The following is a 17,182-nucleotide window of genomic DNA, read 5'->3' as shown; positions in this document are numbered from 1 at the left end:
AAATAAATTAGGCTTATGAAGACAAATGAACAGGCTATGGAAAGAGTAAACGGGGGTGGTGGGGGATCATGACAGATAGAGCGTAGAGCGAAGGGAAGGAATGAAGAGGAGGGAGACATAATGAAGGAGAAAAGAAGGATATTGTGAGTATGTGGTGGCATGGATATGAAAGGAAGGAGATGGAGCGGCGTTGCCAACAAAGAGAGTTCCTTTCGGCAGCCAGTGACCGTTCATTAAGAAGGACGGGCACACAGACAGGCCTGCTGCTGGCAACAGGAGAAGCTTTGGCATGCGGCTTCCCTGCCTGCAAGGGAAACATATATGTGGGTGTATGTGTGGGTATGTGTGTTTGTGGGTCCACTGCCAGCACGTTCAAAATCAAGAAAATATATCTCTTTGCTTTAGTTGAGCATTTTTGCAAGACTCTTTTTTCTGTAAAGACAAGCAAAAAAAAAAGAAGCATTTGAAGCCACAATGCAGCGTGGATATAATGAGTTATCACTGGGTTTGTGTGTGTGTTGGTGTCAGCGTGTATCCATGTGTGCTCTATCTCCGCAGATTTGTCAGTGTCTATCCCTTGACACACTCCCCTCGTTGCGAGTGGAGGAGAGCTCTCGGGGGCTTTGTCACGCGGCGGTCTGTTCTTTTCCTGAGGCCTGGCGCCCCTCGTTTGATAAATGACACATGTCATTCTGTCAGCCTCTGCCATCCGGGCTGGGAGGCCCCGAGCTGATGTATGGCCGCCCAGGCTAAAGGAAATCAGAGTGTTTTGGCAGCGCCCTGAGAACATGGCCTCTTATAAGGGGTATGTGTCTATGTGTTTGTGCCTGTCTGTCTGTGATACTGAGTGCATGTTTAATTGTGTGTGTGTGTGTGTGTGTGCCTATTAGTGAGTGTCTGTGTGCATGTGCATATGTGCGTGCGTGAGCTTGCTCTCAACCTGTCAGGCGGACGGGCAGAGAGAGACAAATCATCGTCATGGCCGACCCAGCTGTTCCCCAAATTTGGTGCGAGGAGGAGAGTGAGGGATAAAATCCTGCCGTTTGAGTTTTAAACGACTGATGCTTCCTAGAAACGGGACTGAGTGAGAGGACAAGTGGAGCTGAGCATGCACGCACACACGCACACACACACACACACAGCTGAATCAAAACCCCAATAGGAATCAAGCCAATCCCAGAAGGAAGCAACCGACAGCCGGAGTGGATTTCTTGAAAACAAACATGCGCGTACACATATGTAAACACACATGCTTCAGACGTATGCATATGTAAACACATGAACACAAACTTTGGACATGGCATTTGCACGTTAACCAACACAAAAAAGCTGACAGGCAGCCAAAACAAAACTATAACCGTGTTTAAAGAAGTGTCAGACATAAAACAATTTTAAAAAACAGCATCTCACAATGCTCGTCATTATTGTTGGTCAGAGATTCTCAAAACATCCTCACTAAACTATCTCAAGGTCCAGGCAATCCTCAGCTACACACCAAACATATGCACAGACATTTCCCTGCTGGAGGACAGTCCCACCTGGAGGTTGTGAACTCTGAATGACCCTGTTTGATTGGGCCGAACTCCCTCCCCCCTTCCTCTCCCACGGAAAAGAAGCAGAGCGTCATTAAGCTGTGAGTGATGAGTGGCAGCCATAGGTGACATCCTCCCCTCTCTCTTTCTCTCTCCTCCACAATCCAACTGCTTTCACTGTCTCTCTCTCCCCCTTTTTTTCTTCTCCATTGCCTTGATACTTTTCTCTCTCGCTTTATTCACCTCTCTCTCCATCCCTCAACCCCTCAAGTCATTTCTCTTTCACTCCTCTGTTGCTTTGCCTCCTCTTTTTCCACTCCCTCATCCCTCTCTCCTTCGCCCCCCTCTTCTCTCCCTGGTTCTTTTTTGTCTGCTGTCACTCTTTTTTTCTCCCCTTAATGCCCCTCCTCTCACGCACCACGCACGCACACACGCACGCACACACACACACACACACACACACACACACACACACACACACACACACACACACACACACACACACACACACAACACACACACACACAAATAGTGCCTCACTCAGTCTTCGTCTAGCTCTCTGGCCCCGGTCATGTAGACACTCAGCTCCTCCATACATAATAGATCCCAAATATCCAGAGGAGGGGGTTCACATTATCACCCGCTCAGGATTGTGCCATCAGCACTGCTTCCACAGTAGCTCCACTGTCTGGCACTGCGAGGCAGACTGTAGTTCTAAAATAGTTTTAATGAATATGTGAAAATGGCTTTTTTAACCAACTTCTATTCAGACAGGCTTGTCCAGTCGTGTGTGTTAATTTCCTGTCCCAAGGAGGGCACTTTTAACGGCTTAGCAAGTTTTCAGGCTTTTACAGAAGGTGTTCTGAACTTTTATAATTGAACCTCAAAGCATAATGTCACATCTTGTCTTTTTGGAAATGGAATTAAGCTGCAAGTGTCCTGGATTGACCAAAAATACAGCCCTGTAATACCTTGTAACGCGCTGTCTCTCTGAAAAAGAAATACACAAATACAGGTTCCCTTTTGTATTTAATTCAGATTGCTATAAAACGGGTGAGCATCGATGCACGAAAGTCCATTTTAAAAATGGAAGTGAGAGTATTCTCGCTTCTCTTTGGCTGTTATACATCGTGGTGACGTTACTGGAGGTGAAAGTGGAAGGAGATAATTGACTGAACTTGATGTTAATCAGCGTGAGCCATTCTGCTCCTTGATCTTGTTTAGTTAGACCAAGTTTAATTAACCAATCCTGACATGCACATTCTCCCTACTGACAAACGCCTCGCCCTGTGCACACAAAAGGAAGTTAACGTTACATATCTGGTTCAGTGCTCCTTGTGTAAATAAAGTAACTAGACAAATGAACATAGTTGTTAATCATGTTGTTGTCATTTTACAGCCGGTCCAAACCTTTCCAGGCCTCTCACACTAGTTTGTCTTTTATATTTTTTGTATTAAAGAAAAGTCCAGACAGAACCCAAAGCTCTTCTTATTCAGACTGAACCATCACAAACAACCTGTTGTCGGGTTATACCAGAGAACCCTCAAGCTGAACACATTTCTTCCTGTTGCTGGGTAGAAGAATGATTGAACTCATGTTGACATCTAACATAAACTTTAAGCAATCAGTTTGTATGCTTCGGCTGTTTTAATAAATGATAGTGAAAGCATTCATTTGACCTTTTTCACAATGGATGTTGTTTATGCCGTCATTAATGTGTTCCATATGTACATAAATCACAATTCTTTATGATGTATCAAGCCTCTAAAATGTTATATATTGTTTTGAATAAGTTCCTGCTTTCCTAATTTTTTATGAAAGCAAAATATTTTGGGGTTTTGAGCTGTTTGACTGACAAAAGAGGCATTTGGGCTTTGGGAGGTTGTGATTCGAAACTATACATTATCATCCAGAATTGTATGGACCAAACGAGTTATTGAATATTCAAGATAATTGTGAGATTAATTGGTAACTAAAATAATAATAATAATTGCAGCCTTGAATTAATAGTTTTTTCTGCCCTATTAGCATATTTTTGGAAAATGTAAAGAATATTTCTAGCTGACAGTTTCTGCCCAGCTCGATGTAAATATTGTGAACCAAGTCATCACTTCGAACCTCCATTTTAATGCGTATGGCGTAACTTTTCTCTCGGTTCAGTTTCCTAAATCAGCAAATATTGTTAAAACAGAGGAGTTTTAAGTACGAGGCTCCAACTATGAAGCAAGGCAGAGAAGGAATGAAGTGACACACTGAGAAGATGGAGAGGAAAAACAGAGTAGTTTAGTAAAAAGTACGTCACACTCACAACTAGAAACGAGTCATACACACTGGGAATGTGTCTTTGCATGTAACAACAGATGAATTCCAAATAAACTGTCAGTAATCACCAAGTTGACACAACTATTGCACAGACCTTCACATAGTTCAAACAGCAAGCGGTGCCCAAATTAAAAGTCAAAGGCGCACGCAGATACGACTGAATAGACACAAATGGACCAGTTAGACAAGATCCAGAAGCCTTTCATGGACGATATATTTGCATGAGGGAGCAAACACATCCATATAAATGCACGCAGGGGCTATGTACAAGCAAGTACAAAAGGAAAGTATTCTTTTCAATTGTCTAATAAAAGTAGTAAATAAAGTACAAGTAGTGCCTACTGCCTAATGTCAGATTTCTGCATTATTATAATAATGCATTCCATAATTCAAAGAACTGCATTAAAAAAATCACTTCAATCAAAGTACAAAAAAAGTACTCAAGTATCAAAAATAGTACTCGTAATGCAGGCCCCATCAGTGGCATCTATGGATTATTATATAGATCATCACTGATGTTTAAGCATCATTTTAATGGTTCAACCAATCATATGACCATCCATCAATCAATCTGCAGCTTCTAGCGCCAAGGGAGGTACAGTATGTGTGGAGCCACAGTCTGTGTAGCTCCTTAAGCCCGACTATTTTTTAGGGGTCCAATCAAATTCAAAGGATATCATTTTAAATCCTTCTTGTGCCTACGCAGCGTTCAAATACTCTGTTCCATGGGGGAATACTCACAGTACAGAACTTTAAAGAAACGCTCCAACTTCCAATTCACGGCCACTTTAAAAAGGTCACATGGCTGTACAGTAAATATTAAGTGACAGGTGGTTAGCTTAGCATTAAGTCTAGAAACGGCTAGCACCACGCCGTTCAAGGGTCACAAAATCCATCTACGAGCACCTCTCAAGCTCAATAGTTAACACGTTATATATCCCGTTAGCTGTCTCTGTAAAAAAAAGGTGTAAAGACGATGCACGTAAACAGGACAACAGTCGCAGACAGGCAGAGAGACAGGTGATCAGAAACAGATGCTCGGATGGACAGCGAGTTCCACAGGAGGAGCTGGTGACTGCTGAGTGACGGGAGAGACACACTGACAGAGGAGAAGTTCGGGTGGACAAGAGACCTCCCGCTGTTCTCTCTGAGACAGACGACTTAGAGGGGCGGAGCTGAGCTTATACCCCCCTGTGATTGTCACCGTCTGAGACAACGTGGCGGCTCAGGAAAGATTTGGGAGTAACTTTTGGAGGCAGCATGCGGTGTTGTTGAATCGACTGGGATCCACATCCCTTTTCAACGGCCCATCGAGCCGAACACTCTTAAGTAATTAGTTTGTGTTAGAAAATTCTGGTCAATGGGTTTCTTTTAAATGTAAGAGTCAAACAAAACTAATAAGCACACAACGGGCTTTGATTCTTTCCCCGTAAAATATTTTACAGGGAATTGAAACAGTCTTGGAAAATATGTGACTGTCATGTGTTTAGACTTCAAAGAAGATGACACAAGATTTAACTGCCCTGTGAGCATTGACATTTGTACAACAACAAGAAGTGGGACTGCTGGAAGTCGCTGAAATCAAACTATTGCAAAGAGAGTCTCTTGAAATATGAGAACGAGGCCCGAGGGCCTGAAAGGGTATATATTACGCTCTCCTTTTCAGATGTCGAGTTCATGTTCTTGTAACCAGTTCACTGACTCTTGAGCATCCGGCGAGAGAGAGAGAGAGAGAGAGAACGATAGATGAGGGCGAGAGACAGGGAGGAAGATGAAAGAAAATATGAGCAGGGTAGAGGAGAATTGAGTCAGTAAGATAGAGATTGATGACAGATAGGAAGATGAGAATGAGAAAAGGCTTACAGGGCGAGAGAGAGAGAAAGAGGGCCAGTAATCCCCCAAAAATCGAGGCGTAGGCTGATATAAAGATGAAGAGGGTGAGGGGAGGATGGCAGTGACACTCGACCAGGCTGCAGCATGACCTTCCCTTAGCGCCCGCTCTCAAGGACAAAGTGTCATCTGTTAACTGTATCCACTCCCAGATGGCTCATCTGCAGCAAACTAAAAATTATATTCATTGATAAACCCACCTAATCAGGTAAATAAACACTCCTTTGGGGATAAAAAATGTCCCTCCCCCATCCCCCCACCACCACCACTAATTTATCTTGAGGCCTTTAATTCATGTAATAAAAATAAGTACCTTTAGTTTCATGATATACAATACTGGTTATTGCCAACATGCAAAAAACCAAGGCTCTCTTTAGAGCTATAAAGGGGAAAACAATCTTTACCACTACCTGCTGCTTAGTTTGCATATGTTTGATTAATGTTTATGTACTCCTGATATTTAAAGGGGGAATATATTCAAAACACCATCAGTGTGCAGCTATCATGTACAGTAAAGTATTCAAGCCCATACCCAGCGTTTGCCTTGGCAACCACAAAACATACAATACACACATTCTATTTGTAAGCATCCAGCCTTTTGAGGGTTGCTTTATAATTTGGTGCAAAGAATTGATGCAACTCCCCATTACAAAGTTTTCATTTCCCCATTCTGAACTTTAATGGCATTTCTGGTGAGATACAATATTCAGTCAAAAGGTACTGCAGTAGTGCCTTGAAACAACTGTAACTGCTGTATGAGCGCCATGCAGCCATGTAGCCATGAGCGCCATGCAGCCATGAGCCATCCAGCGGGGTTTTGTGCTAACGTGGCCGGCCCGGCTTCACAGGAAAAGCCTTAAGAAACTGTGATTACAACACACACAGAGGGAGAAAGACTTAGTTCTCTGCTCAGTGAGACATTACTATGTTTTTACATGGCAAACAGTGTAATAATGCTCTGAATCCCTTATAGAGAACCGTTAAAGAATTTAAAAGTAAACAGAAAGTTTACATGGTTAAAACTATGGATGCTCCGATCCATCTTCTTCTCTGCTGATACCACCGACAAGGAAACTGTGTTTAATGTGAATTTGTCACATCTGGCCGATAACTGATCTGCTTATTTAGGTCAGTATAGTTGGTTCCAATACCAATTGGATTGATGCTTCTGTAGCTAAGGCACCATGTGTCCTTTCATTCAGGGACCTATGAAGTCATCTTTAAGCAACAAGCTGACAAGTAGGTGGTTTCTGAAATTCTAAAATTGTCAGCAGGTTTCTTTTCTGAGATTATGGGAAGCCAATAGGATGTGTACAAATCACCATGAATTACACACGCACTACTTTCAGGCAGAGAGCTACACTTTGAGATACGACTGACACATCAATCCCGTATTACTGTGGCAGTCCCATGACACTTTAGTGGTGAAAGTGGTTTCTGTAACCACACTTGGCATAACTTAAGACGCATCATTTAATTGTCGATAAAAAAAAAAAAGAATTATATTGTTCTTAATTATATAATACATAATAAAGAGGAAATATGGGTTTCTTTTTGTCTCTACGTGGGCACTTAGCTCCAAGGATTTCAAATATCTACCTGGCAGCAGAGCAAGTGCGTGTTGGCGTGCGTGCCTGCCGTATAATGCAGGCGCATGTAAATCAGCGGCTAATAACACGATGGGAGTCGCTGCCCCACCGTAAATCAATGGGCAAAATAATTGCTAATACACTGGCTATCGATTAGCGTGCCCGCCATGCTCTCATTTTCTGGGGCGACCGTGGCTAAGCGCTAAAGCAGTGACAAGGGTAAAGTGTTATTTCTCAAAAAGGCACAGAGACAGACAGCTGGGCAGGAAAGAAATGACTGCAGGGCCTCGGCAGTAATTCTTAATTGACACCTGTCGGAGCAATGGCAGCAGTCACAGCTGCTGCAAGAGAGCGTCTACCCAAGTCCTGTTCATCCGTCACTTTTAATACCTTTTCTCCACAGACCTTCTTTCTCTCCCTTTGTTGTCTTCTTCCCCCACACCCTCTCGTACCCATCCGTGCTTCCACCCAGATGTTCAAGGCCGGTTAACAGAAGCAGCACAGCTTCCGAGCAGGGTCGTGCACGGCCTCCGGCGGCAACTCATTCACCTCAACAGTTTGTTTTTTTACGTGTATGTTGTGGATCGAAGGCAGGTTTTTAGACTTAGGCTTAACTGGCTGAGCTCTTGACCCAAGTATCAGCAATATGATGGAGCAAGAGACTCAATATAAAAAGGAGTATTAAGAGTAATTCAAACCTCAATGTGCCTGCCATGGTGGCCAAGTATCTTCAGCTTTATCTCGAGTATGATCACCACGATTACTGCAACAGGCGCCACCTCAGTGGCAATTTCTAATACATCAAGTGTAGCACAAAGAAATAAAAATGGAAAGCCGATGAGTAGTTTCTGAGATCATTTAGGGAAAATGCGGAGTCTTTTTGGCTTTGGACGAATTAGATCACAGCAACCAACAATGGCTAACTCTGTCTCTCCATCGTGGCGTCTGTCTGGCGCATAAAGCATCAATCATGCAGGGACACACACGATACATACAAATACACTGGTGTAACATTACACTGGAATTCATGACTAAAACCATAAAGTGGATTTATGCAAAAGTACTTAGATGACAGACATATAAAACGTCTGTATTGCAAAGGAAACATGGGGAAACAACCGAAAACACACTCTAGACGGCAGGCTTCCCCGAGGACACACTGCCCTCTGAGTGTAGCCTGGACCTCCCGTCTTCTTGCCTTAAATCATCGCTTCCCCTTTTTATCTTTCTTTTCTTTCCTTTTTCCACACTTAGCCTAATTCCCTGTGTCTTCCCTTGTCGGAGTCTTAAACAGCTTGAATTATCAGGAAACGTTCAGATAAATGTTTGTGGGAAGAAGCAAATCTTTGGTCGCCCACAATCCCTTGCTGCTTTGCTGGAGCCGACAAAAAATAATGACAATATTACAACCAGCTGGAACTTTCTTTTTTTTTTTACATGTGAAAATGATTCAGCAACTATTTTGATAATTGAATAATTGTATTACTTTTGAAAAAGCCAAACATTTGTTGTTTTCAGCCTCTCAAGTATCAGGATGCCCTGATGTGTACGAGACATCTAAATATGTCGCATCTGGCTTTGTGAAATGACGAAGCAATTATACATGAATCGGGAAAGTAATTGTCAGATTAATTGATTGAGAAAATAGTTAGAAGCCTTATGCATGAGTCCTGATGGACCGGATGAAAGCACACAGTCACATAACTTTCAGCTAGCGTAAACATATAAAGCAATCAAACGAATATATTTCATAAACCCCGTCTGGGATTTCACCTCTTTTCTTTTCACCCAACTGAATTTTACTCAAAAGCGTTGAGCTTTGCAATAAGCAACCGGTGGCCCTAAACCCCCAACGATATATTTTGTGGATGATGTCATTCTTGTTGCGATCCCTGTTTTTCTTTTCCATCCCGGCTGCACATCGTGGCTTTTGTTGTGCAGCTGTTTTGAATCAACGCCAAGCTATCTTTGTGAATGGAAAACAGAGTCACTGAAGACTCAGATACAATAAATACACGCCAGATGCGTTTGTGTAAAAGTGAGGATGCTACGGAGTTTTATTCATTGTTTTCTTTACTTCTTGTGTCGTGCTGGAGTAGAAATCCAGGTTTTCCTGCTTCTTCTGAACTTCATTAAGCTCCGGGATAGTTTTACCTCGCTGCTGCGGCGCTGAAAGCCTCTACATCGTCACCCTGCTGCCGAGCCTAATTCCCACATATTTTCAATCCGACCCTCTCTTTTCCATAAGAGCAGTCATCGATCTTCATTTGTCACTTAACCTCCACGAAGATGAGGACATAGAGTGTAGTTGTGCGAGTGTGCGCATTAGTGTGTGTCTTTGATTTCCTGGAGGCCTACTCGCTGTGACACCACATGCAAATGAAACTGCGAGTGTAGCGGAGTGTGGGATAGCAAATATATCCACTGACTCCTTCAGTCAATGTCACCTTTTAATGACACTTTACATACACTGCCTTATCACGACATCAGGATATTTCACATTCATACACACACGCAGCGTTGCACAAACTCCTCGTCTTGCTCAGTGACTCGTGTACACACACACGCGCACACACACACACACACATGCTTTCATCTCCAGACTGTTCACTTACAATAACACTTTTCCCCCCCTCACAGCTTCAGCTTCTGACAAATGTCATTAAATACTTTATCAGAAAAATCCAGATAAAACCAACACAAGTAGGCGATGTCTTCTTAGTTGTCAGGTGCCGTGAGCTAAATTTCTGCAGTAAATACAATGCAAAACAACAACAACAACAACAACAACAAAACAAGCCCACAAGCTGTTAGCAGAATGATAAGAAGAGAGGTATTGAGAACATATTTCACATTCAATGGAAGCCACACATGTGTACATCCAGACTCATACAACTCACAGCCTCATTATAGGTGTGTTTGTGTCCAGCACGGTGTTGGCTTCACGAGTCACACGTTTTGATGGGTCGCGTCCCAGCACAGGCCACCTCTACTGTTAGGCGTACCCTGGAACAACTGGGGGTGGGTGCACGAGGAGCGGCTAGCGCCGAGTTGATTATATCAAGGCAGCTTGCAGACTTGACACCTTGCTGAATTTGTAAGCATTAATCGGTGGGGCCCTGTCACTGATCCGTCAGCTACCTGGATAATTAGGGAGCACGGCTAACGATGCCGTCGGGAAGAAGGGAAGCTCAACTTCTTCCCCCACTCACAAGTCATAATTAAGAGACTCCTTTTTCGCATCGAGGTAGCAATCGCGGCAGTAAAGGGGGGTGGGGGGGGGGGGGGGGGGGGGGGGTTCTTGTTCGGCAGCCGCTGATGTCAGTGGCGAGGCTCATGAGGCGAGGCGCTGTTCTGTGTGCACCTCATTGTGGCTTCAATCTGGACAAAAGTTGCAGAGCGCTTTAATTAAACATGCTGAGCTAAGCTATACAGACAGATCATTAAAATGTAGCGCTGAAGTCCGTTTACTGGAGACACTGAATCCCACGTATTAAAGAAATTAACAGCATCCACGGCCCCTGACTGTAACTAGAACACTTGATTTATGTTTAGAGCGTTAAACTTTTTAATTAGTGGCATCAGTGTGTGAGTGGCCAGCCAGTTGCCTAACATTTCTATCAAGAGAGGAGACAAAGGCAAACTAATTACGGTCTTCAGCTGGGAAGGAACACATTTCCACATGGTCATGTCGAACAGTATCCCAGCATGTCACTTTCTCTGCCTTCGTGACCTGCACTAATTCTGTCAGTGGAGAAGCTGCTCTCTCTGCTGTCAGTGGAGATAAGAATCCAGCACAGGATCAAACATGGCCAAACCTAAACATCCAAGAGAGAAGAAAAACGGAGTGGATTTTCAGATCCCCTGCCTAATTCAACCGAACAACGGCGAGTACAAAGAAGTCCATCCCATACTCGTGTGGACCGGTATGCTGGTCCATCCCCCTGTGGATTGGTCACCAACAGTGTGCCCCGCCTCTTCATCTGTCTCAGAAAAACTAAATGTTGCGCAGGATAGGTCATAAGGAAATGTATTTTTTTGCAGGTAGACCGTATTTTACTGGAATAAATTCAATACAAAGTCAAACTGTAATCACACTGACGTGTTGAATGATTAGTTGACAGATTCATTACTTAGAGTGACGGTGTTTGATTTAAGAGATTGTAGCAGGAAAAATAAAAGCGAGAGTAGATGTGCAGCAATACCATTTCTTTTCCCCAACAGCAATCACATCTGTGACCTCAGTAGGCAAATATTGAATTTGAGCTTCTTTCTATATCTTGTATACAAGATAAAGTAACCTAATTACTAGTTATCTCGCTGTAATATGAACAGCATGTTGACATATTAAAACATGCTAATGCTACTGATGCAAGCACCCCGATATGCACAGTTTTCTTAGAACAGCAGTAAAATAGGTTCTGATGACAGCAGTCAGAAAAATTACTTATTGAAGTTTCCATAGCCCAAAGTAACGTCTTCAAATTATTTATTTTGTCCGATCAACGTTCCAAAAAACAAAGATATAAAATTTCCCGCTGACATTAAAGCTCCATAATCTGAGAAGCTAGAACCAGATACTGTCTTTGCGGGATATGTCATGAAACTATACATTTATAATCAAAACTGATTGACTCATAATTTCCGCACCAACTTTAACTGCACATAATCAAAGGCAATCTTGGGACAATGACACTAGTTGTACACTTTGTGGTCGTGTTTACCGGTCAACACGAGTTAAACATCACAGAGAGAGAGAGAAACAAAGCTTGAAGCCACAGTCACAACACTAGTCTTTTTATACTTCACCTCCCACTACATTTGAATTCTCATCATAATTAGATATTTTACTGCATTGTTTACCTTGAGGTCCAATGAGAAATACCACGCAACACAACAGCACTTCAGTGAGGAGGGGACAAAGAAAAAAAACAGAAAATGACAACAAATGACTGCAGCAAAAGTCTGTGCTGCTCAAATTGCACTGCACTGAACTCAACTGCCAAAACTAACAGATGCAGTAATGTGGTTCCAAATGAAAGAACACTGATGTATTGTCACTGGTCATAAACTAGATAGGGTACAGCGCCATTATAGGGTCTAAAATCATCACTGTGACTGATGAAACAGAGCCCATTTAAAATGGCACACAAAGAGCCATTGAAACCTCTATCTCTGTCTTTTGCGCTCTCCCTTTCTTTCTCTCTCTCTCTCTCTCTCTCTCTCTCTCTCTCTCTCTCCCTCTCCCTCGCTCTCTGAGGGGCGTTTGCAACATTTTGTTTTAGTGCAACTCCAAAGTGACAAATCCAGGTTGTGGAAATATCTGGTAATGCATTGTAAAAATAGCCTGCGTTTTAAAGGTGTGTACACAATTTACACAGAAGGAAACAGACACACACACACACACACACACGCACACACGCACACGCACACGCACACACACACACACACACACACACACACTTCAGGATAGGTTTTAAAGTTTTTGGATTGACCATATGTCAAGCACTGGAAATAATGTAGAGACACAGGCTGCCAAGTTGGGATTAACCATTACTGCCTGTGATGTATGCGTCTGTCACAAAAGCAGACAATAAGATCAATATTCAAAAGCTGAGCCTGAATGCGACCACTTCAGAGCTCGGCTGAGTGACCAGGAGAGGCTGGAAAGCAGGAAAAGACGTTCTGTTTCATGCTCTCTTTTGGGGATTTCACCACTGTTTGTAGCAGAGGTATAAACCGACATATTCCCTCTCAGGCTTGTTCTTCAAACACATTTCCCTCTATCCATCACTAAAGCCTGGCGTCAATTAGAAATTACAGCCCCACCGAGTTCAAAGTCTTTCTGTCACAACCTTGATTAAGTCTGCTTAACCTCACATTTCCACCGCCTGCTTAACATTCTACAGCTGTTTTATTCGGCTTTGGTCATTACTGCTCGAACTTCAAAGGCTCCTCTTTTCCCCCGTCATTTGAAAATGCATGTCAATCACACACATCGCCCAGGGACATCAAATGGATTCAGGCAAACATGTGATTCTCTCTCAGAACAGTTCATGTCTGGTCAACTTAACGACAACACAGAGACACGGCTGTCAGTGGGCAATATGTGGGAGCTGCAAAAAGAGAGATTGTGCCATTGAATTTATCTGAAAATGTGTAATTATTTACTTTGGTTGAGGTCTTTTTTCTGGAAAAAAAGACGCCATTTAAATACAAATTAGTTTGTATTCCTCGTGTGCTTATTATTACACATGTTCATCCGAAACACACTTAAAAACGGTTTAGTTCATATCAAGCACGTTTTGAGGCAGTACATCATCATTTTAACGTATATCTCATTCATGTTTGGATGTATGTAAGGTTGCTGTTGCATCCTGCCTCCTAAACATTTACGGCAGATTTACGACACTTGCTTAGATGAACACGGAGGTCAGGTCAAGAGCCTGAAGTGACCATTAGAGGTAACCTCCCCACTTCACCCTGCCGTGTTTTGGGGCTCTTTCTGTACGAGATGCCTCTCTGTGATCTCGCTACGCCCCAGCACCCCTCCGCCCCTCCTCCCTCCCCCCTCGGGTATTAATCGCAAAGTATTTATCCCGCTTGAGAACTTTTCTTTCAATTTGTCTTTTCTTTGCTCCTCGGCGGGGGCGAAAAAGTGATCCTTTGAGGGAGTCCAGCTGCCGGGGCGCATGCGTGTCTCTCTGGTGAATGATTTACTGATGTTTATCAGGGATGAATAGATCAAAGGCAGTCGCATGACAGGCGATCAATCAAGCATCAAATCAAGGATGGCAATCCCAGAGCGGAACTGAAAATATGCCACTTTTTCTTTCTTTCATTTTTTTCTCCTTTTCTTTTCTTCCCCCCCCTCTTTTCTCACTGGCACCAACACATCAAAACACGTTAGCCTGTACAAATGAGATAAGATGAGCTTTGTTTGTTTGGAGAACTTGGGATGCTGGCAACCCGGAGTGTAAGACCAGCTTGAACGCGTTGAAACTGAAGCTGAGCGCATTCATTTCTCAAGGAGGCACAATTGGCATCGAAGCGCATGGCCGCGTACATGAAACAATACTGACGCGGGTCAAACACGCCTTAGATGAGCAGAAATAAACCTATTATGGGCTGTGGAGAGATGTGGGCTCTGCTCTCCACTGCATGCGCACACAGACTCGAGACTGCCATGCAGCCTCGCATCGTGTCCCGCATCGGACACACGCACCGCTGGGTAAACTTGTCCGCATCCCGAGTGGGATTCCCGAGTCGTGACCGTGGGGGGGGAATAAAGTGCGTGCGTGTTCTGCGTGTATGTTTGGAGAGCCGGCGCTTACCTGCTGACCGCCGCGGGGCTTGCTGCTTTCTCCTCGGCATGCTGCTGCGGGACTTTCCGTTGCACTTTTCATGCAGAGATCAAAAGCAGCGGACAAGCTGGAGAGGAAACCAAAGTGAGGAAATCAAAGCCAGCAGCGGCGCTTCCTCGGTTCTTCAGCGGGATGTGAGAAATAAAGTGTAGATCCCTCGCAGGGCGAAGAAGAAGAAGTCTCTTTTTGTTGTTGTTGTTGTTGTTGTTGTTGTTGTATCGGTGCGAGTCGAGGTTCAATCTCTATGATCAGTTTATAATCTGCATGTCCGGTGAGAAAACGAAGATTACGAATGTGTTAAAGCACAAGGGGGCTCGTCCGTGAACTTCTGCCGATCACAGAAAGTCATCGCGGGCTCGGTGGAAGAAAAGAAGAAGAAGAAAAAAAGAACTGTCGGAAAGCTCCGTGCGGATTCTCAGCCTATCGAGGGCGGATATGGACAGCTACCGGAGCTCCTCGACGCGTTTCCATCAAAGGAGGTTTACACCCCTCGTCGGACTAATTCGTACCTCTGTTCACGGCAAAAGTGAGAACCAACCGGAGCTCTCCCCGTCTGGCGTGTTAACTCGCTCGGCCGTGGAGACCAAACTGCGCTGGAGTGTCGCTCCGTCGGTCCGTCCAGGTGCCAGCTGCGAGCTCCACAACCACTGCCACAGTCTTCGGGAGGAAATCGGAGGAAAAGGGAGAGGAAAGAGTGGCACGTTAGGGTGTCAATCAGTCAAGTATGCGTGTGTGTGTGTGTGTGTGCGGAAAAAAAAGAAGAAGCCCGCAGCAGCAATTTAGCTCACACACCACCCCGTCTCCCTGAAAACAGCCTCTGGATAATGAAATACTCACATGTATACGCGTGTCCGTCCGATCGTCAACATGGACACTTGACGAATTTCTCAGAAAGTCATCCCCGAACACACCGAGCGGGCCCGCCCTCCGAGCCGCGCGCTGCTGCGCGTGTTTCGTGCTTTTGTATGTATTGTTATTTGTTCTGAAGAGCGCAACGAGCGTCCCCGGGTATCCTCCGCAGTGAAGTGTGCGCACATTTGGTGATGCGCGGTGCGTTCAGACAGCTCCCACTGATAGACAAGACACATCCAGCTGCCTTTCCGGCCTCTCCTTTGCTCCACCCCTCCACCAGCGTCACCCTGACAGTCAGAGCCCACCTGTCAATCCGCGGCTCTAATTGTTCACTGGGATGGCTTTCAGTCCAACGCCTTTCCGTCTCCGCAAACATACACGCGCACGCGCAAACACACACGCACACACACACACACACGCACACACAGAAGGGAGGGGCGCGTCCCGTTCGTTATCATGTGATGATTTGTAAACTTGCACTTTAACAAGTGTGTGTGTGTGTGTGTGTGAGTGTGTGTGTGTGCGTGCGTGTGTGAGAGAGCAATTTCTAAAAATTCTAAATCAGATTTGGCTTAATAGCTGCTATATAGATGGAGTGTTAGCTGAGAACTGCAATCGTGTCATCGACAATACAAATCCATCTTTTTAATATGCAAATACAAATAAAATCTCCATATGAAATCGCCAAAAGCACAAATAAAGCTATTCGACATTGTTGCCGACACGAGGAGGATCATCTTTCTACAAGCACAGACCTGACTGATTATTGAGATTATTCCCAGAAAAAATCAATCACTAATAATTCATGTAAACAGTAGGACTTGGAATTTGTGGCAAAACATTAAAAAAATAAAAAAATAACTGCCGTCAAGAAAAACAACTTCCGCAAATGACATTGGATCAAGTTATTCTTTGAATAAAACCCAGTTGTATGACCTTTTCCTCTCCCTGGACCACACGATGTAATAACAATCAGGAGTCCTCTGACAGCCCAAAGTGTGCAGCGCAGAGCGGCTCTCAGCTCTGCGCCCAAAGTTTGCTTAACAAATGTGGAGCTTTCCAGTGACCTCTTTATTGGGACAAAGGAGGCTGCAGATCGATTCGTTACACCTTTTCTCTCGTGAGGCTTGCGGTGAAGGGGAGGGGCTCCGAATCCACAAGAGCCTCCATTAATAGCCTCCACTGCTTCCTAACTATTATCCACCATAAAGTGTTTATAAAGGGCACACAAGTAGGCTAATGTTATCTCAAATAGGACAGGCGTGATTTACTGCATGGCGAGGATGAAGAACAAGAAGGAGAAGGAGGAGAAGAAGAAGAAGAAGAAGAAGAAGAAGGAGAAGAAGAAGAAGGAGAAAATGAAGGAGAAGAAGAAGGAGAAGAAGAAGGAAAAGAAGAAGGAGAAAGAAGGGAAACAAAGTCTGAAGTTTGAGTGATAGAATCACAACTAACGTGGAGAGCTGGCTCAGTTCAGACCGGACCCTCTTCGTTAAGGACACTATTCACAGCCGGCTACAACGCCTCCAGTCCGGGCTGCGACCGGAGGCTCGGACCGGATCGTTTACAAGACACTGGATTACGAACTCTCCGCAAACCGTCCTTTGACTGATTCGGGTGAGTTTCTGAATTTAC

The 17,182-nt window shown here is 44.2% G+C and overlaps 1 protein-coding gene across 1 annotated transcript in view; it reads right to left on the bottom strand.

The window, feature by feature from the left end:
• The window catches only part of LOC117738987 (teashirt homolog 1-like), a 28,738-nt gene extending 14,008 nt beyond the window's left edge, over positions 1 to 14,730 (bottom strand). Inside the window, 1 exon segment of the mRNA XM_034545203.1 lies at positions 14,669 to 14,730. Coding sequence (XP_034401094.1) covers positions 14,669 to 14,708 — 40 coding nt within the window. The 5' untranslated portion in view covers positions 14,709 to 14,730.
• Between the last annotated feature and the right edge of the window lie 2,452 nt (positions 14,731 to 17,182).

The sequence above is a fragment of the Cyclopterus lumpus genome, chromosome 11 (assembly GCF_009769545.1).
Source record: "Cyclopterus lumpus isolate fCycLum1 chromosome 11, fCycLum1.pri, whole genome shotgun sequence".
Classification (NCBI taxonomy): Eukaryota; Metazoa; Chordata; class Actinopteri; order Perciformes; family Cyclopteridae; genus Cyclopterus; species Cyclopterus lumpus.
Note: the sequence above shows the minus strand (reverse complement) of the source record. Positions and strands in the feature narration are given on the sequence as shown.